General features: G+C 43.3%; 1 protein-coding gene across 7 annotated transcripts in view; it reads right to left on the reverse strand.

The window, feature by feature from the left end:
• The window catches only part of CEP89 (centrosomal protein 89), a 113,315-nt gene that overhangs the window by 78,824 nt on the left and 12,051 nt on the right, over window positions 1–22,440 (reverse strand). For all 7 annotated transcript variants that reach the window (XR_005588956.1, XM_039503508.1, XM_039503504.1 and 4 more), the window contains exons 6-9: window positions 17,983–18,011; window positions 8,243–8,297; window positions 4,023–4,241; window positions 2,454–2,596 (exon numbers count right to left, since the gene is read on the reverse strand). Coding sequence is in view for 6 of the 7 variants with exons in the window: in XM_039503508.1 (XP_039359442.1) it covers window positions 2,454–2,596; window positions 4,023–4,241; window positions 8,243–8,297; window positions 17,983–18,011 (446 nt within the window). In the remaining variant the exon portion in view is untranslated. The remainder of the gene's footprint in view (window positions 1–2,453; window positions 2,597–4,022; window positions 4,242–8,242; window positions 8,298–17,982; window positions 18,012–22,440) is intronic.

The raw sequence follows: 22,440 nt of genomic DNA on the forward strand, positions 1-22,440 counted from the left end.
TTTTCTAAGTATCTAAGCAATAAGTGGAATTAAATGTTTGCCTAGTTATATTGTGTACTGCTTAAAGTGGTAATACACTATTGTATTTATAGACTTACAGAAAAACATTGTGAATCATGACAACTACCATTACAGCTAGCATTAGTTTTCATTCCTGTAGTAGTCTCAGTAGAGGCCACATATTGAACAACCATTTACAACAAAAAAAAAGCTACACATTTGTCAGAAGCTTCATATTTAAAGCTTATTATTTCCACTTTCATCTATTTGCTATTTCCTCCTTTCAAAAGCATTGAATTCAGACCACAAATACCAAAAAACTCTGAGGATTTTGCCACCAGCTATAAATTATGCATAGTGGATTCTAGTCATATCCTTTGAATGAACAATAAAAAAAAAGACTTAGCTGAGAAATAGTAAGAAGGATGGAAGTATCTCTAGGGAGCTAAGGTGTAGGATTTACTGTCAGGAAGAATTAGCAGGTAGCAAGGTGGTTCTGCTGCAAAATGGCCTTTATCTCTTCTGTAAAAAGCTTAGTGAATAGATGTCTGAATCATAGTTCAATGAGCTTTACAGCATTTGCAAAAGATGGATAGCTATGATTAGTTGATAAAGAAGAAGTATCTGAACAAGAAATGCCAGCAAGCATATAATTTACTGTTTCCTTAAATTAGGTATATTGAACAGCAGAGTAGCTAACCATGTCAAGTCGTTCAATTGGATAATATTTTTTAAATGCAGACTTTTTTTTTCCAGCCCAAAAGACTTCTTGTATCAACATTTACTTTGTAAATCAGGGTTATGCAACTACTCGGATCTTACATTCATATGTTTCAAAAGAAAGAATAGATGACATTTGACCTGGAATTTAAATGTGAATCTCTACTCAGCCAATCCATCCTTTCTACAGCTAGTACAATAAAGTGGGCAGGTGGTAGTGTCAAACTAACATCTTACTTGCAGAGAACTAGGTCTTAAGAGGGAGGAAGGGAGCAAAATCCTTCTAAGTCTCAGAGGAGATCTTGAGCCCTCTAATGCCTGAAGATCTGGGAAGAGAAGGGAAGAGAGGCACAGTGTTTGGTTTGGTTTTATACTGCCTGTCTGGAGTTTACAAATTGTTAAGATGGATGAAGGAAATAGTGTTTGAATTGAAGCCTAGAAATAAACTAGAAATAAAGAAAAAACATTTGTTGCTTAGTCTTGGCTTCCTTTGAAATTTCTCTCCAGCTGTTCAGGCCCTGGCCCTGCCAAAAATTCAGTGGGGATTTTTTTAAATCTGTTCTTCCTACAGTAGGTAACATGGTGATACACTTATCATTACTAATTAAGGCCCCCCCTATCCTGCAATCTTATCTGTGCAGGCAGATCCTTATATCTGTGCTGAGTCCCAATGAAGTCAGTGAGGCTCTGCACAAGGGGCTGCTGGCATGGATCTGATTGCAGTACAGGGGCCAAATGACTGAAGTTAATTGGTCTACTTATATGTTTAAGGAGTATTCACAAGGTTTTGTGGGATCGGGCTTTCAGTAACTGATTTATACACTCCCTACATTACAGATTGGAGATATTAAAAATAAAAATGCATTGTTCCCCTTTTTCCATGAATTGTACTATGCATTGGGGAAAGTAATCCCTTGTACCTAAGAGATGGCTGCATACTATACAGTTTCTGAAATGATAGAACAAATGAAGCAGATAGATAACACAGTATTCCTGTGCACCAGGGCCGCCTAGAGGCACTTTGGCGGCGGGTCCCGGGGCGGAAGGACCCCCCGCCGCTGAAGACCCGGAGCAGAAGAAGCTCTGGGGCCCCCGAAAAACTCTTGTGGGGGCCCCTGTGGGGCACAGGGCAAATAGCTCCACTTGCGCCCACCCCCCCACCTCCGGGAGGACCTGCTGTGCACAGGAAAAAATTAACTTTGATATCTGAGTAGTCTCATTACAGTAATGTCAGATAAATGTACTATAGTCACATCATCTCTTATTTTTCTGGAAACCACATAAAAACATGAAAAATACACTGGTATATCAGCTAGCTGCCTAGATACTAAAGCAGGGGTAGGCAACCTATGGCATGTGTGCCGAAGGCAGCACGCGAGCTGATTTTCAGTGGCACTCACACTGCCCGGGTCCTGGCCACCGGTCCGGGAGCTCTGTATTTTAATTTAATTTTAAATTAAGTTTCTTAAACATTTTAAAAACCTTATTTACTTTACATACAACAATAGTTTAGTTATATATTATAGACTTATAGAAAGAGACCTTTTAAAAAAGTTAAAGTATATTACTGGCACGCAAAATCTTAAATTAGAGTGAATAAATGAAGACTCGGCACACCACTGCTGAAAGGTTGCCGACCCCTGTACTAAAGCAATCTATAGGTATGCAGATCCTTAAAATCTACCAAAACCCCCAAATATTTCTTTACAAGCACCAGTAACCAGGAATATTACCTCATCTTGGGACAACGGCCTGAATTTGGTTTGATAGCGACTCAATTCCACATTCAAACGATGGACAGTCATTTTCAAACCATCATTTTCATCTACCAGTTCCTGAGCTTGTTGTCTCAATGAAAGCAATTCTGCAACTTCCTCTATATTTTAAAAAAAGTAAAACCAAATCATAACAGTCTGACAAACACGTGACACCTGCATATTAACTTAGCTGTCAAAATTCCCTAATCAGGAATGGAAAAATTACAGGATAAATATCTTCTATTGACACATTAGTAACCACACAAAAATTATTAAACTCCGAATAAGAAAAAACAGAAGGAAGATCCATTTCATGTGTTCTGTGGCATAATAACTAGTTAGTTAAGGGTCACATAAAAACATTAACATTCCTACATTTAATACTTATTACTATCAAACAATTTAAATAACATAATTTATAAACTATTATTGCATGACAAATGTGGGTTTTGACTTCTGCATTCTATGTAAACATTTCCAAACTATATTTTTATATCTTATATGCTAAAAATGACATGGATGTGGAACAAAGAAGAAATATGCAGTGCCTGTTTTAAAAAATAGTGGAAGATGGCTTTATTAGTTTCAAGTAATGGAAGTGAATGCCTTCTCTTACCCAAAAGGAGACTTTATTTCAGTGGAGTCCTATGCACCAAAAAGACTACAAAGAAAATGAAAACATGCTGTTTTTCTACTGATGGGGAACTCCATTTGTACCACATACTGCAAAATCAGTATTAAAATTTCAATAGATTATGTGTTTAAGAAACATGCAAAGCACTGCAGAAGAGTCCAATCTTGCTCCCATTCCACTAAATGGGAATTTTACTGCTGATTGCAATGGATTGGGCCAAAGTCTGAATCACCAATACCAGGACTGTCAAGGTGCTAACATGATTTACTTAAAGTTGCAAGGGAGAGGGACTGCTAGTGGAATTAAATTGTAATAGACTTAATTTTATTTAGCAACATATTCTGTTGGCCTTCTCCTTCAATGGCCAAAGGCCTGCAAACAGATATAAAGCATTATTATAGCTGCTACTTATTGCAGATTTTCCTTTAGCTCAAGTAGTAGAGCTACCATATTGCTTTGGGATGCAGGGATTTTCAGCTGTAGTGAACTTCTCACACACAGAAAAAAAAAAAAACAAAAAAAAACAAAAACAAAAAACAACCCACCATTCAGTGGACTAAAAAGATGCAAGGGACTCAAAAAAGACTTTCTTAATGTCTTCTGACGCATTGCTAAGGGACTTCCAAGGTGCCACTCCAGCACTGAAGTTTTTGTGGGATTTTGAGACATCAAGTTCACCTCCAGATTTATTAGACTAATTATGACCAAGACTTATTTAGCATTCCATAAGCTATTTAAAGAACAGAGCTGATTATATTCTGTTACCCTTGGAGAATTATTTCTGTCTGGATATATGCTGAGGTCACCCAATGTGGGGACTCAATTACTGAGGGGACAGGTTTTGAGTGAGTTAGAAAATAAAGCAAGATATAGTTCCCTTCAATAAAAGATACTCTAAAGTTGTATCCCACCTTCCTTATGTGAACTCTCTGCAGCTTTTCTACATTTTTTATTTTCTTTTTCCAGTGTCTTAAGTTTTAACTGTAGTTCCTTTATTTGTTGTTTTAGTTCCTCAAGTTGTACGGCCATAATCTGATTTGCATTGATTAGAGACCAATTTTCTTTTTTTAGTTCTTGGAACTTCTCTTTAGTTGTCTCCATCTGTCCTTGTCTTGCCCGAACAGATACATCTACAGATGATAGAGAAAACGTTATAAAACACACAGTATTCACATGATATTCAGACTTTTCTACATTATTAGCTCCAAGAGAGGGGAAAAGAATATCAGTCTTTTCACAAATTACTAGCATTCTATTACGGAAAAATAAGTATCTATAGCTGGTAGAATAAGAGTACACTAAGCTAGAATGCATGTTAAATTATTTTAAGGGAAGGATCTGTAGGACACAAATCAAATCATGGCACTGATGGGCCTGTGAGGCCAAGAGGGAGAAAAAACTATGGAGTGAGGAAGGGCGTTGCGTAAAAGGACCATCACCTCTGCTCAAGTGCTTCCAGTTACCACCAGCAAGGGTAGTAGCAGGCTTCCCCCACCCCCAGTATATCTGCTGAGGTGAGCAGGCCAAACCTGCTGCTCTCTTCTCCTGCCACATATAGAGTCCGCTGTTGGGATGGTGTTGGAGGCTCCCCCCCACACCGTTGGTCTTCTAGTTAACACATTCTTGGGAAGCATGAGGTCGTTCATACCTCGCAGAGCTACAGTTTCAGGCTGTCTGCAGAATCAGGCAGATATCACTACATCAGTTATACTTTGATCACGTTTTCAAACTTTTCTCTGTAGCCATATGAGTTAGAAAACTTGCTTTTTAAAAAAATGAAAGTTGAGATTCTATCCCCATCAACAGACTCCGGAAGCTGGAGTCCTAGGTATAAGAGGCTGGGGCTACAGTGCCTATGCCTGAATCCAGCTCTGCTTAGGCCAACTGTAGAAGGGGGCTTCAGGAGTATAGATATACATTCCAAGAGCTGCTTGGGGAACCTGGAGTTAGTTATCTATATCTGTCTAGATATCAGATAGCTATAATATAGTGGGGTCTCCAACCTTTTTACACATAAGATCACTTTTAGAATTTAAGTGCAACCCAGGATCTACCCTGCCCCTTCCCCGAGGCCCCTTCACTTCCCCTGAAACTCCACCTCGCTCACTCCATCCCCCCTCCTCTATCCCTTGCTCTCCCCCAACACCCACTTTCACCAGGTTGGGACAGTGGTTGGGAGGGGGTGCGGCCTCTGGGCTGGGACCCAGGGGTTCAGAGCGTGGGAGGGGGCTCCAGGCTGAGCCTGGGGCAGAGGGCTTTGGTGCAGGAGGGGGCTCCAGGGTGCTGGCTCCAGGAGGGGGGTTAGGGCTGGGGCAGGGGTTTGGGGTGCAGAAGTGGGATCAGGGTGCAGGAGGGGGCATGGGGTGATGGCTCTGGGAGGGGGCTCAGGGCTGGGGTGAGTCTTGGGGCAAAGGAGGGGCTGAGGGGTGCAAGCTCTGGGAGGAAGTTTAGGTGCAGGGGGGGACCCAGGCTGGGGCAGAGTGTTGGGGTGCAGAAGGGGGCATGGGGTGTTGGCTCTGGGAGGGAGTTTGGGTGCAAGAGAGGGCTCAGAGCTTGGGCACAGTGTGGGGATGCAGGAGGAGATATGGGGTACTGGCTCTAGAAGGGGGGTCAGGGCTGGGATGCAGGAGGGGGTTGGGGTGGTGGCTCTGGGAGGGGGCTCAGGGCTGGGGGTTGGGGTGTGGTCTCCCGCCATGTGGCACTTATCGCAAGTGGCTCCTAGTCGGCGGTGCAATGGGGCTAAGGCAGGCTCCCTGCCTGCCAAGCCCCTCGCCGCTCTCGGAAGGGGCCAATGTGCCCCTGTGGCACCTGTTCAAGGGGGGCCACAGTTCCCCGTTCCCAGCCAATGGGAGCTGCGGGGGCGATGCCTGCAGAGAGGAGCAGCATGTGGAGCCATATGCCCCTCTGCCCCCTAACCAGGGGCTGCAGGGGTGAGATGGCTCCTTCCGAGAGTGGTGGGAGGCAGGGGGCCTGCCTGAGCAGCAGCCCAGCTGCACTGCCGGCCTTTAAGTGCCCGGAGGTTGCCATCGAATGGAAGAGTCTCCAGGATCGACCAGTCGATCGCGATCTACAGGTTGGTGACCACTGCTATAATAAAACACAAGAGGCTTGTCTATATTACAGCCAGTTTATCTGGTATTGGGTGTGTTGGGAGTTGTTAACCTTCTCATATGTCATATGCAAGTGTGAGGGCATAACAGCTTTTTATACAGGAAAAACCTTTGAAAGGAAACAAAAAAAATCATAAATTTGAACATGCGTAAATATACCATAGACATTATACACCTCTTTAGGAGATCCACTCTGAGTGGAGAACTCCTATACAGGGAAGAGAAGGAAGCTAAAAACTCTGAATTTGTTTCCCTTACTCAACAAAGTGCTGGTGAAGGTACAAGAGCCTCACTAAGGGCTTGGCTACACTTACAAATTTGCAGCGCTGCAGCAGGGTGTGAAAACACACCCTCTCCAGCGCTGCAAAGCGCCAGTGTGATCAAAGCCACAGCGCTGGGAGCGCGGCTCCCAGCGCCGTCCGTTATTCCCCACAGGGAGGTGGAGTACGGACAGCGCTGGGAGAGCTCTCTCCCAGCGCTGGCGCTTTGACTACACTTAGCGCTTCAAAGCGCTGCCGCGGCAGCGCTTTGAAGCGCTAAGTGTAGCCACAGCAGACTCGGCAATAGCTGAAGGCAATGCCATGTGTGGATGTTCTGCATCACTGCAATTTACACCACTTAAGTCACATTGGTGCAAGTAGCACTGGTAAAATTCTCAAGTGTACACAAAACTTAAGTGACTGGGGAGAAGGGGAAGGATAAATGTTACAATATTGCCTTTCATTCAGATCTCATAGACCATGTCACAAAGATGAAGATTCCCAAGACTCATGAGATAAATAATGATGCTTAGGTATTATGAATTTCTTTAATTCCAAGTTCCTTTCTCCATATTTCACTATTGGCTTTATATTCTGTTAATGGCTATTTCTGTACCTGACCTCTCACTGGGAAGTCTGGCAAATATCATGCTTTATACCTGACACCTACAATGACTCTTTAATTTATTAGAGCAACAAGGGGGGTGAGGTAACATTTTATTGGACCAACTTCTGCTGGTGAGAGACAAGCTTTTGAGCTACACAGAGCTCTTCTTTAGGTTTGAGAAAGGTATTAAGAGTGTCACACCTAAATACAAGATCAAATAGATAGTTTAGCATAAGTAAAAGCAACAAAGAATCCTGTGGCACCTTATAGACTAACAGACGTTCTGCAGCATGAGCTTTCGTGGGTGAATACCCACTTCTTCATCTTCATCAGTCTTGCATCTGAAGAAGTGGGTATTCACCCACGAAAGCTCATGCTGCAGAACGTCTGTTAGTCTATAAGGTGCCACAGGATTCTTTGTTGCTTTTACAGATCCAGACTAACACGGCTACCCCTCTGATACTTAGCATAAGTAGTTAACACATAATCTAAGACACCATTCAAGGTGAAGTGGCCTGTTAACACCTTTGGAGACATAGGCCAAAAAGAGAGGTTAGTGGGTTACAGATTACTGTAACAAACCATAAATCCAGTGTCTTTATTAATACCATTATTTTTAGTGTCCAGCAAAGCTTTGAATTCAAGTTCCAAGTCTCATCTTTTGAAAGTGTTGTGCAGGTTTCCTTTGGGGATGAGGACTGATAGGTCAGATACAGAGTGATCACTTTGTGAAAAGCTCTGTGTAGCTCGAAAATTTGTCTCTCACCAACAGAAGTTTGTCCAAAAAGAGGTATTACGTCACCCACCTTGTCTTTCTCCTACCTGGGACTGACATGGCTACAACAATAATCTTTAATTTATTAGCAGACATGCTATGAAAAGAAATTCTCTTCAGTGCCTATGATTGTTACCTAAATGAATCATATTCAGCCAAAATGCATTCACATTTGGAAAATAAAAACAAATATAAATAATTCATGTGAAGAAAAGCCTGGAGTTACTGCTTTTGTACATGTCACTGAGTATTCAACCTTTTCTATCTCTTGTACCTCAAATATATAACTTTTGCTTTTCGTGTAAAAGCAGAAAAATGTATTAATGTACTTTATTCTAAACCTTTCACTTTAGGTATTATGTCAAAAACAGAGTAGTACCTGGGGATGGTGGAGGCTTTTCGCTTAGTGGATTTTCAACTGCCAGTTTTTGCTCCTAGCAAATAAACAAAATTATGTGAGATAATTTGCTGTAACGGTTATCCTTTTCTATTTTAACAACCTCACCATCAACACAGAAACTACACTATTTATCAAACATTTAAGATCTAAGTTTTATCATTACAATTTTGTAGCCCTTAGTCTCTTTATATGTAATGAATATTTTGTCTCATTAAATGGATGACAAAAGAAACCATAAGTATAAGGGAGGAGTGTGGTCTTTTAGATAAAGACAGACTCTGTCGTTGCCTCCATTACCCCTGCTGCAAGTCAGTTTAATATCTCTGTGCATCAGTTTACCTATTTGTAAAACTAAGTATTAGCAGTGCTTGGCTAGTTAGGCTGAGGTATAGCCACTTATACATTTCTCCTCACTACTTGATTGATAAAAGATAGAGGGGGGTTGGGTTTTTTTGTTTGTTTTTTAAGAAAAAGAAGAGAGAAACAATGGTTACTTACAATAGTGGCTACAGTCCTTTGAGATTACTGCCTACATGAATACACTCTGTGCATGATGCACATGCCTTGGACTCAAAACTTAGAATTTTCTAGACAACAATGTCTGTTGGCCCACTGACTTCAAAGAAGTTGAGAGCACTCAGCATCTATGAGGATTAGGACCTAAATTATATTGATCTGTGGTAGTGTAAGTAATTTGTATCTAGCTATAAACAAACATTTCATTATATACTACCTGTCTACCTAGATAATTATATAGTGACCACGACCACACTGTAGTATCTGAGCACTTAAATTACAAAGAAAGCAATGCTAAAGGCCAGCTTCTATCCACAGTCACCTGGTAAAATACTATTTACTGGCAAAATCTGTGAGAGTTCCCACCTCCTTCATAACTCACAAAGTAGTAAGTAGCCAGCTGTTTCACTCATTTCTGGCCACCCACACAAATCTTTCCAACTGTGTAAATTGCATTATAGTCAATTTGCTAAGGCAATCAGAAATGGGAACTGCTGCCAAACTAGGGATATTTTTCAGATGAGAAGGAAGATTAAATATGTTAAACTTTTTAATTGTTGATAGAGAATAATGGTTTATTTGCTCATTTAAATATCAGTATAATACTTAAAGGTGTATAAATGAAAGTGTAGTGTCAAGGCATACAGTTGGGTTTTTCTGTCATATGGCAGACATCTAGAGTCCTCTGGTGGCTATTATAAATTGGTTTCACTGTACTCTGAGTGGAGAACTCCTATACAGGGAAGAGAAGGAAGCTAAAAACTCTGAATTTGTTTCCCTTACTCAACAAAGTGCTGGTGAAGGTACAAGAGCCTCACTAAGGGCTTGGCTACACTTACAAATTTGCAGCGCTGCAGCAGGGTGTGAAAACACACCCTCTCCAGCGCTGCAAAGCGCCAGTGTGATCAAAGCCACAGTGCTGGGAGCGCGGCTCCCAGTGCTGTCCGTTATTCCCCACAGGGAGGTGGAGTACGGACAGCGCTGGGAGAGCTGTCTCCCAGCGCTGGCGCTTTGACTACACTTAGCGCTTCAAAGCGCTGCCGCGGCAGCGCTTTGAAGCGCTAAGTGTAGCCACAGCCTAAGTCATGCTGTGATCCTGTCAAGCAAAGCAGAATAGGGCTGGATCGAGAGACTGCCTTTAGATTCTGCAGGAATAACAGTTACTTACCTTACAGTAGCTGTGTTCCTTCTGGATTTGTTGTCCATATATATTTCACTGGTGGGTGCGCATGCACCCAATGCACTCAAGTTTGTATTATTTTGGCCAGCAGTGTCTTTTGGGGGCTGACTTGAGAGTCCTCGTGCCTCCTTCCAAGGACATAAAGGGAGGGGCAATCCCAACAGCCCCTCAGTTCCTTCGCCAATACAGAATCAAGGTGTTATCAGGTTTCATACCAGCGGGGAAGAGAGATGGGTTGTGGAATATACATGGACAATACATGTTGAAGAACCACAGCTACTACAAGTAAGTAAACATTTCCTTTTCTTTCAGTGCTTGTCCATATATATTCCACAGTTGGTAACTCAGAAGCAGTGACCTAGATAACTGGAGGTGAGTGCTAGGAGTCTACCTAAATAGCAGTTGTAGGAGAGCTCCACTAAAATTAGCATTGAATCTTGACACCTCCACTACAGGATAATGCTGGGTGAATACATGTACTGCACCACAAACAGCAGCCCTACCTATCTCCAATATGGGAACTTTTCTTACAGGAACAACACAGTGCTCTGGTAGTAGTGCTCACTCTATTGTGCCCAGTAGGGTGAGCTGTCAGTCTCCTAGATGGGTCTATCTTGCTCATACATAATACAGCTAGATACAAGCAGAAATCCAGTCAGAAACTGTGTTGAAATGACCTTTTAGCCCTGTATCCATAAACTATGAAAAATCTGGGGAATATTCTCAGTGACTTAGTTATATCTATATAGAAAGCAAGGGCTCTAAGACCATCTAGGGTGAAAAGCTACACCTTGCCTTTTATTTGAATGTAGTTTTAGGGGAAGGATAGGTAGATGGATGACTAGATTTAAGTTACGGTCAGGGATGACTGCAGTTGGTGTTTTAAAGACACCTTCTCTTTATGAAAAATTGTATATGGGGTGTGACCCTACGCTCCGTATTATTCATAGAGATATGATATGAATATGGCATAACTACGTGTTCTATGCAAGATTGGCCATGTGAGATATCACTGGAAAGTTTATGATTTACTGAATGATTATCCTACTTTATACATGTATAATTTCTGTATCTGAAGTTAGGAATATGGACTATGTATCAGTTACAAAAAATTTTGCACCTGGGGAATGCCCACCAGACAAAATGCAATCAGTCTGGCTGGTCAGTCAAAGGGCCATTAGGGAGAATAGAACTTTGAAGATGCTAATTTCCCAACTTCTTGAGAAGCTTCTGGGGATGCTGCTTTGGCACTGCAGGGTCATGTGATCATGTCACCTGGTACTGGACCCCAGCTTGGCCTACTAGTATTTTTCCACTAATAGGGGATGGGGATCAAACTGGGAAACAAAGGATTCCCACCATATGTAAATCCTGATTAAGACAGGGAAGTGAGTTAATCAGAACTCATTCTTCACTGAATCCCCGCCCAGGATGACTGCTGAGAACATCTAAAAAACAAGAGTGGGGGGGAGAGATAAGAGTTGAACCCAGGCTGGAAAAGGTGTCTGGCCTCTGAAAGAAATGCCTAAAACAACACTTAGGGTGAGAAATTACTACTTGTAACCAGTTTATTTAATGTATTGAGCTTAGTTTTCACATTTGTTTTATTTGCTCAGTAATCTACTTTGATTTGTTTGCTAATCCTTATAATCACTTAAAATCTACCTTTGTAGTTAATAAACTTGTTTTGTTTATGCTAAAACCGTTTGTGGGATTCTGGAGGGGGGGGGAGCTGTGCATATCTTCTTCCACATTGAGTGAGAGCACGACTTTCATGAGCTTATGCTGTACAGCTTTCTGTGCAGTGCAAGACAATACAATTTTGGGTTTGAAGTGTGTCCCTACCTGTGTATGTGCTAGAGGAGGCTTGAGGGCCTGGCACAGCAGGAAAGGGTGAGGGAGCCCAGGCTGGTGGAATGGGTGGGCTCACTAGGACTCCAGTACATCAGGTGGCACCCCAGAGTGGGGGGTAACCCATCACATGGGGGTCCTGCCATGACTGCCTGTATCTCCTCTACCCTTCTGATCAATGTTATTGCTACTAGAAAGCTGTTTTAATGGAAAGATAAAACGGGGAACATGTTGCCAGTGGCTCTCCAGGTGAGCCTATGAACCCCATTAGTACAATATTTAGATCCCAAGGAGGGTGAGCATCAATGACTAGGGGACATACCCACATACAGCTTTTCAAAAATCTAGCTAGCATAGGGCGTGAAAATGTGAAATACTCCTGAACTGGAGAGTGGAAAACTGCTGCTAGTGAGTTGGCTGCTAGGTGATCTCAGTAAATTCACTGAGTTCTTTAAAGAGAGAAGGTAGTCCAGTATGTTTGGTATTTGTGACGGGGATATGGATGCTACCGTTACTGCACCTGGGCAGTGAATTTCTTCCATTTAGCTGCATAAGCACACCTTGTTGAGTCTTGTTATGGATTAGGATGCTTTGTACTTCAGATGAACAGTATCTTTCCACGGAGGTCAGCCAGACAGCATCCATACTGTGAGGTTCAGAGTGAGTAGAATGGGATGGAAGATTTGCCTGAATCTCTGCAATATTATGTCTGCCTGGAGTGGCAACTGTATCCGTATTTGGATGGAGAGATTGTTTAGGTCCCAGTACCAGAACTGTCTCAGCCATGCTGGAGCTACCATGATCTTTTTGGCTGAATCCTGCCTAGGCCTTCTGAGAACACTCAGGATTAATGGAACGGGAGGATAAGTGTACATCAGACCTGTGACAGATATGGCAATTTCTTGAAAGACCTTATTGTATTAAGTTTACATATTATTGTGGGCCAGGATTATACGTAACCTCTTGAAGGGGGAGATGTGAACAGATGTAGAACCTGAGAGTTCAAAAAGAATATACTGAAAATGTGCCACACAGGTATGAACTTTTGGGACAATTATGTGGATTTCCTGAGGAATCCCTAGGGAACAGTTAAAGCAAATTCCCCAACTACGGTTATGCAAAAACCCAGCCTTCTGTAACTATGCCCTGAAGAGAGTGCCATTGTCTGGTGATTACTTAATATAAAAGGCCAAGATCAAAGACCTGAGCTATATAAAGAAATGGCTGATCAGCCCAGTTGTTCTGGTTCTAAGATAGATGAACCTGTAACCATGGGAAAACCCAGCTGTAGGTTTTGAAGGACTGGCACCTACCAGAGCTTGAGATTGGGATGACCTCAGGTAAGCTTTTTAGCATGCTTGTAGGTTGTTTTACTGTTTTCAACATATTTTCTCTGTAATGCATTTACGTTAAGAATAAATGTGTTTGCTTAGAAGGAGCTTTATGATAATTTACAACTGCAGGCAATACATGGGTCAGAGCTTCCTCAGAGAGAAAGCAAAGCACAGGTGCCAACTTTTTAGGCAGTCTGCTTACTCGGGCTATCACAGTGTAAGGCATGGATCTGTGCAGCCTTAAAACTCCTGGTCAGGAAGGAGTGAGAGACAAGTCTCTGCCCATGAGAGACAATGTCTGAGAGCCAAAAGCCTAAAACGTGTGCCCTTGGTGGATCAAAAGGAGGATTACAGGTACAGTTGCCCTGAAACTGTGACAAAGCCCAGGGACCATGTTATCATGAATGCATCAGATAGGAATCCCTAATTATGTCCTCTCTGGAGCAGAGCTTTTGATATTTCTCATTTTCTTTGGTGGCAAAGAGGTATGTGGTGCAATAACCCCACTTTAGAAATAGGTCTTGATTATGCTGTTACTGACCACTTGTGGGCACTTGAAAATTGTCTGCTGAAGTGATCCGTCATAATGTTCTGTAATCCTGATAAATGTACTGCTATCAGAGTAATTTCATGGTGGATACAAAAGTTCTATAGATATACAGCCTCCTGACATAGAGAAGTACATCTTGCTCCCCTTTGCTTGTTATATAAAACATGGCTATAGTAGTGTCAAAGACATTTATGTGGAGTCATATTTCCCCAGAAGTCCAAATATACTGTGTTTTGAAGATTGTCCAAATGGGTTCCTCATCCTAGTATGGAGACATCTATCACTAACATCTTTGAACTCCCTCACAGAATTTCAGGGGCTCCTTCCACCAATTTAATGATTATGGGCCTTCTGATGGAACACATACTAACATATCCAAGTGTGCTTGGCCGATACACAGACTTTAACTACCCTTGCATGCAATGAGATTGAAGTCTGGCATGCTGAGTTACATAGGTACAAGAGGCCATGTAAGCTCTCAGACTTAGACAATTTCTCGACGATATCCTAGAGTGAGTGTGTAGGTGGGCAGATAGGTGTAGTATAGGACTTCAAATTTTTCTTGTGGCAACATGGAGTCTTCTTGCTCTTATAGAGTCTATCTTTTTGAGTTGGAGTCAGTATTGACTTTTCTGTTTAATTTTAGGCCTAAAGAGGCAAAAAGATGCAGAGTACACTGAATGGAGTCTGTTACTTTTTATGCAATATTCCAAAAATGAGACAGTCATGCATACGTGAAAACACCTCTACTCCTTGTCTCTGGACTAAGCATTTTGTGACTATCGTGGGTGCTGTTGCTAGGCTGAATAATAGCATTCTGATAGTAGGCACTGCCCACCTGCGATGTCAGTTATCTTCTGTGGCCAGAATTAAGAATATAAGAATGGCCATACTGGGTCAGACCAAAGGTCCATCCAGCGCAGTATCATGTCTTCTGATAGTGGCCAATGCCAGGTGTCCCAGAGGAAATGAACCTACCAGGTAATAATCAAGTGATCTCTCTCCTGCCATCCATCTCCACCCTCAGACAGAGGCTAGGGACACCATTCCTTACCCATCCTGGCTAATAGCTATTAATGGACTTAACCTCCATGAATTTATCTAGTTCTCTTTTTTAAACCCTGTTATAGTCCTAGCCTTCACAACCTCATCAGGCAAGGAGTTCCACAGGTTGACTGTGCACTGTATGAAGAAGAACTTCCTTTTATTTGTTTTAAACCTGCTGCCCATTAATTTCATTTGGTGGCCTCTAGTTCTTATATTATGGGAACAAGTAAATAACTTTTCCTTATTCACTTTCTCCACACCACTCATGATTTTATATACCTCTATCATGTCCCCCTTAGTCTCCTCTTTACCAAGCTGAAAAGTCCTAGCCTCTTTAATCTCTCCTCAGATGGGACCTATTCCAAACCTCTAATCATTTTAGTTGCCCTTCTCTGAACCTTTCCTAATGGCAGTATATCTTTTTTGAGATGAGGAGACCCTATCTGTCTCCTCATCTCAAAATGTGGGCGTACCATGGATTTATATAAGGGCAATAAGATATTCTTCATCTTATTCTCTATCCCTTTTTGAATGATTCCTAACATCCTGTTTGGTTTTTTGACTGCCACTGCACACCGTGTGGACATCTTCAGAGAATTATCCATGATGACTCCAAGATCTCGTTCCTGATAAGTTGTAGCTAAATTAGCCCCCATCATATTGTATGTATAGTTGAGGTTATTTTTCCCAATGTGCATTACTTTACATTTATACACATTAAATTTCATTTGCCATTTTGTTGCCCAATCACTTCGTTTTGTGAGATCTTTTTGAAGTTCTTCACAGTCTGCTTTGGTCTTAACTATCTTGAGCAGTTTGCCACCTCACTGTTTACCCCTTTCTCCAGATCATTTATGAATAAATTGAATAGGATTGGTCCTAGGACTGACTCTTGGGGAACACCACTAGTTACCCCTCTCCATTCTGAAAATTTACCATTCATTCCTACCCTTTGTTCCCTGTCTTTTGACCAATTTTCAGTCCATGAAAGGATCTTCCCTCTTATCCCATGACAAATTAATTTATGTAAGAGCCTTTGGTGAGGGACCTTGTCAAAGACTTTCTGGAAATCTAAGTACACTATGTCAACTGGATCCCCTTTGTCCACGTTTGTTGACCCCTTCAAAGAACTCTAATAGATTAGTAAGACATGATTTCCCTTTACAGAAACCATGTTGACTTTTGCCCAACAATTTATGTTCTTCTATGTGCCTGACAATTATATTTCTTACTATTGTTTCAACTAATTTGTCCGGTGCTGATAATTTGCTATATGAATATAAGAATCCTAGAGATCAAGATTTGCATACCAGTAATTTGGAACTAGAGTTATAATTACTGAGGCCAGAGTTACCATCCTTAACTTGAAATTGTGGGTGCAAGTGTTCAGTTGTCTCAGAACCAGAATAGGGTGCTGGACACCTTTCTTTTTGGGAATCAGAAGGAAATGGGAAGGGACGTTATTCTCATTGAGTTCCTGAGGTACTTATTCCACAGCTCCGACATTTAGAAATGACTGCACCTCTTGATGCAGCAATCTCCTGTGAGAGAAGTCCCTGAAATGTGAAAGGGAAGGTGTATGTGGGAAGGTCTGGAACAATGGTGCCAGAACCGGGGAGTGGGGAGGCAGGGCCCTCCCACTTTTCACTGTGACGGACCCCACCCCCTTCTCCTCTTCGCCCGGAGGCACCACTCCCCAACCAGCCCAGTGTGGAGCCCACCCGGGCAGCCCGAGAAGTTGTGGGAGCCGTGGCAGACCCTCCACCTGCCTGGGTTGCAGCGGGGATGAGAGCCTGTGTCCCTGACCCCCAATCTCCCTGCCTGGTCCAGGGCAGGTGGACAATCCATGACTCCATGCTGGCTCCCCACAGCTGCAGAGAATCCACAGACGTGTGTGCTGAACAGCCAGCGAACTGGTGCTGGCTTAAGAACCGGCTTGCTAGGTTCCTCAGTCAATCAAGCAGGGCTGTCCGTTAGGCAGCCTGGCTGACTCGGTAGGCTAAGGGAATACTGAGCAGGCACAGCTGCAGGGCCTTACTCCTGATACTTTCCCATGATGCACTGACCTTTTCAGCAGGAGCATTTTCAGATAAGACTTCCTAGCTCTTTTGGTTGTTTTAGAAAGTAATTTACAGAGAGCACATTTTTTTTGTAAAGTGCCTCTCACCCAGACGCAATCAACAAATGGTGTGCTCATCATTGAGAGGCATTACAGCCTAATATGAAGGACAATTTTTAAAACCTGGAGATTTGTGTTCAGTCATAGTGATGTACCCCACAACAGGGCCTAACTCCCAGGTAAACAAAGGAGTGAATTTCCTTCTAAAAGGAAGACCGGAAACACTATCAAAACTCTGTAACACTAATGACTGATTAACTGCTGAGCACCTATATTTACATTTACATAGAAAAGAATAGTCAGCACAGTGAATGAAGAAACTTGGACCCTGCCAGTTCTGACTTGTAGCCAGTGGTGATGAGAAGGGAATGAAAGGTGGCTGGGGTTGCCCCATCTTTTGTGCACTGAGTTGGAGACATGCGGACACTCAAAGCACAATTGTAACAGCCAACAACACTGCTGACCAAAAGAATCCATCTCAAGTGCACTGGGTGTATGTGCACCCAACAGTGGAATATATATGGACAAGCACCCAAAGAAGAAATTATTAAATTGGAGGCTTGATAGGGCACTCTTTTCCTCCACTGGTACTAAACCAATATCCCAGCAAGGTAATTATGGGACACCAAGCCTACATTACTTTTCACAAGAGTAGGAAGTGTTAAACTCAGTGTCCTGGCTAAATTCTAGCTCAGGAACACCAAATCCCCTTAACTTTTATGAAGCTTGGAACAGATTCTGAACTTTACCACTTACATATGTCTCTTGTTTTTATATGCTACCTCCCTAAATTCCCCTTGCATTTCCACTTATTTCTTCCTCAGTGCTTGTGTGAATCTTTCTGTTATGTAGTGTTTCTGCATCATGCATTGCTGCTATGCTTCACCTCAACAGTGGTTGCATTTCACTAAAGGGTGAAGTGATCCTGTTATAGAGCCCATCCATATAATGTGCTTTGGGATCTTTTAAAATAAATGATTATCTTCATTAACCTGTAGGTCACTTGTAAAAGGCTCCCTGGTGACAACAAAATAACTTTCATCAGATCAATTCTTAGTCATCAGCCCCGATGACATTTTTTTTCAAAATGCATTGTAATCATTACCTTCACCATACTCTTACCTTTAAATTCAAAACAGGAGGTTCATCATCTGTTAAGGAAAAAAAATACATGGTCTTTGAATCAATTCAAAACAAAAATCTTTACAAATCCATAAATATTCCCAAATGAGTGCGCAGATTAGATAATTTAACTCCTCTTCCATTATAATCCAGATATTTTATTATAATATTGATATGATGCGTTTATTTTAGCTAATACTGCAGAGAGAGAAATGTGGGAGAAATCAAGTTTTATTGCTGTCTTCCTCTAGCTTATCTTTCTATTCTTTTAGGACCTCATCCAAAGCACAAATGAAATACTCTGTAGTGAGGTGGAGTGGCCTCCCACTGAGCCAGAGGGGGCGGAACCACTCTGAGCTTGGGTGGGTGGAGCCAGGCTGTGCCTGCCCCTCCCACTGGAAGTCAAAAGGCAGGACAGGAAGTATAAAGGGCAGGTCCTGGAGCTTAGCTGAGCTGTAGACTCTGGAGGAGACAGATGCATTCTGACCCCTTCTGAGCCTGGAGACCGAAGAGGAGCCCCACCACGCTGAGGACTGGCAGAGCTGCTGGAGAAGCCAGCTGACTGAGACACCAAGGACTTGTTGGGACTGCCGCTGACTACCTGCCCTGAGAAGATGGAGAACACCCACAGAGGTGGGTACACAGGTACACCCCGAGAGGAGGAAGTGGCCCAGGGACAGCCAACTCCAGTCTGGCCGCATTGCTGCCTGAAATGCGGTCAGTGTGTTGCGGCTGGATTCCCCGCTGACCCAGTGGTGGAACACTCTGCCACTGTTAAGGCCCTGGTCTGGGACCCACTGGAGTTGGGTGGCAACCATGGGCCAAGATGCTTCCAATTGTCTGCAGTCTACCGGAGCCGAGACATCAGGCAATAGACTGCCCAATGCTCTGCTCCACCTTAGGGGTCAGAGAAACTCCCTTTCCAAGCTCCCTAATTGTTTGGTGCCCCACCCTGCCTGAAAGCCAGAGCCCTTAGACTCTTCTTGCTGCTCTGCCCTGCCTGAGGGCCAGAAGCCTCTAGACTGTTTGCTGCTCTGCCCTACTGTGGAAGCCAGTAAATAATTAACAAGGATTTAAAGAGATCTTAATGAATGTTAGTTAGCAAGAGTCAGGCCATACTGTAACCTTAATGACGTAAGACTTGTAGGAGCAAAGATAGTGCGAGGCGACAGGACAGGAACTGTGTACAAAGTTATTACCACCTTGCAATCACTAACCAAAATGCAGGCTTGCTTTTCTTAGGATTGAGACAAATAAGATAAGCCTTTTTGCTATGTATAAACAAAATGTAGTTGTTGCTTTTTACTGTCTGTATTATTGTTAGAAATTGTCTGTAAAAGGTATAAAGGCTTGCTGTGATTGTTTACCAGTTGAGAGACTTGTCCAGGACCCTGTGTCCTATGGCACTCTCTCCCTCCATTGTAATTACTGGAGAAATAATAAAGTATTTAATTTTGCTGCACCCAAACAAAAAGCAAGAACTAAGTTTTTCTTCGACACTACCTAGGGGCCCAAGCCCTAAACCTTTGCTGCTCTGCCCTGCCTAAGGGCCTGAGCTCTAGACTGTTTGTTGCTGCCAGAGCATAGAGATGGCTTATAGCCTACCCGGCCTGAAAGCCAGATCTCCTTAAGACTGAGGGCTTGTCTACACTGGCAAGTTTTGTCACCAAAACTGCATTTTGGCGACAAAACAGCAAGAGCATACACTCTATAATGGGACTTTTGTTGCGAAAAACACCCAGTTTTGGTGACAAAACTTCCACCCCTAAGAGAGCAGCAAAGAATCCTGTGGCACCTTATAGACTAACAGATGTTTTGGAGCATGAGCTTTCGTGGGTGAATACCCACTTCGTCGGATGCAAGTAGTGGAAATTTCCAGGGGCAGGTATATATATGCAAGCAAGAAGCAAGCTAGAGATAACGAGGTTAGTTCAATCAGGGAGGATGAGGCCCTGTTCTAGCAGTTGAGGTGTGAAAACCAAGGGAGGTGACTTGTCTTTTCCCCTCCCTTTATTGTCAACAAAGAGCCAGTGTAGACACTGCTGATTGTTTTGTCGACAGAACTGGCTCCCGCTAGTATCCCACAATGCCTGCCCTGATTGCTCTGTTCAGTGTTTTTATCTCTGCAGGCATGCGCCCCTCACCTTTCAAAGCTCCAGGAAGTATCTGTGTGCTGTTCCTTTTGGGGAACAAACAAAGAGCAAATCATTGGAATGCTCCTGTTCTGCCCTGCACTAAGAACACAGCGGCAGGCAGACTGCTGCTGCAGGGAGATGGGGAGAGACTGCTGTGCTGCTTTGCCATTCCTCAGCACGTAGAGCTCACAGAGCTACTCATGATGCTGCTCTTTGCAGCTGAGGGGGCTGTGGGAAAACTGGGAGAGAATCCCAGGATGCGCAGCGATCAGCTCTTCCTTCCCACAACACTGCACTGTGGGATACATACCCACGGTGCACTGCTCACCCTGTCAATGATGGTGTCCCCAGTGTGGACATGATCTGTCGACAAAGGGAGCAAGTGTGAACACCCTTTGGCGATTTTTGTTTTGTTGACTTTTGGGTGTCGACATAAGTTTTGTCAACAAAACTTGATACTGTAGACAAGCCTTGAGTCCACTCCACACTGAAATTCTAATTCCCTGACCCCCATTAATGTAGTAAGGTGGAGTGGCCTCCCACTGACCCAGAGGGGGAGGGCCCACCGCTAACCCACTACATTCCTATTGATTTCACTGAGCATTGATTTTACTGCTACTCTGATCAGGGCCTAAACAATTCTGTGACAGTCTAAGATTCTGAGGCTAAATAAGATTGTGAGGGCCGTAGATATAATAGTAATGGGTCCCTATAGGTACCTCAGACAGATAAACTATGCTAAGGCCTGATCCACACTACAGTGTTAGGTGGATGTAAGGCACGTAATGTCAGTATACATACTACAGGCTTGCTCCCGCTGATGTAAGTGCCCTACTACACCGCCATAATAACTCCACCTCCACGAGACGCACAGGGCTTAAGTTGGTGTAGTTAGGGTGATGCAGTGCCCCTGTAGATACTGTGTTACTTATATCTATTGGCTGTCATTCTTGGCTGGAGCTGTGAAATTGACAAGAACGCTGGCTCTCGTCTCCCCAGACAGACTGCTGCCTGGTCTCAGCTCCAACCCGGGCTGCCAGCCGGGCTCCCAGCTCCAATCCAGGCTGCCACCTGGACTCTCCAATGGGAGCACGGCAGCCAACTGGACTCTAGGTGCAGATCTCCCCGCCAGGAGCTTGGCTGCCCCCCAGGCTCTCTGCTCCCTGCCGAGAACAGGGCAGCCGCACCGGGCTTCTCGGCTCTCTGCTCCCTGTTGGGAACAGGGCAGCTGCACCAGGCTTCTCAGCTCCCCACTGGGAGCATGGCTGCACCTGGTGAGGAGTTTCGCACCGAGAGTCCAGTCAACTGCCATGCTCCCGGTGGGGAGCAGGGAGCTGAGAGCCCAGGGGGACGGCTGGGCTCTCGGCAGGGAGTGGGGACCCAGGCTGCCGCGGGGGAGCTGCACACATTGCTGAGAGCCCTGGCTCTCAGCCCCGCACTTGACCCCTCTTAAGTCAGCGAAAGCACTCCTGGTGAGGACGCACCCCACCAAAAGAAGAAGGGCAATGTGGACACGAATCACTGCAGCAATTACTGCGGTGGCTGTAAGTCAACCTAACGTAGTTTGTAGGATAGACATGCCAGCTGAGTAGAGGAGACTCAGCACCTTGTGACCACTAGGAGCTGCAGATTTAGAGAATTCAGAATATGAGATTGTGGAGGGAAAAGTAGGAGTCCCTTATCAGAATCAGGAGACTTAACAGGCTGCTTCTTGAATTGAAAAAAGAGAGTGCACTCAAGCAATGGCTTGTCTTTTTTCAGTCATCAGCCAGATTCTCTAAACGTGCTGCCCCAATGATACCCAACTCTGACAGTCCAAGAAGAGTGGGACCAACCTGAAAACCTGAACTGAGATCCCCTGAAGGGCAGCATAATTTGCTTACATTGAAAGAAAGCTAAATTTTTATTTTAAGCTCTAAGAGGTTATGATAATTGTATTATACATTTTGAAAGCAAAGAATACAATTACAAAGATAATGAAAATACATTGGGAGAGCGTTCAATTCATTTTAACTGATCTTGTATATATGCTAAATCTTCCCTGGTACTCTAGCATTTTAGTGTTCTGTTGTGTTTTGGTTCTAGGCTAAATGCATGAGCTACTGCCTCAAAAGCAGGATGGGAATTGATTAACCTAGTTCAAAACTGGGCAGTTTTAAATCACTGGAGAGGAATATAGGAACAGCTGCTGTTAAATGAAAACTTGCAACTAGTAATCTAGTCCATTTAAAAATATGATTTAAGAGTAGCTTCAAGTATTACACTAGCTTATGAATTTCTCTGCCACTTCTTGAAGTTTTTACAGTCACGTTTATCTATTTTA

Source organism: Mauremys reevesii, linkage group 16 (genome assembly GCF_016161935.1).
Source record: "Mauremys reevesii isolate NIE-2019 linkage group 16, ASM1616193v1, whole genome shotgun sequence".
Lineage (NCBI taxonomy): Eukaryota > Metazoa > Chordata > Testudines > Geoemydidae > Mauremys > Mauremys reevesii.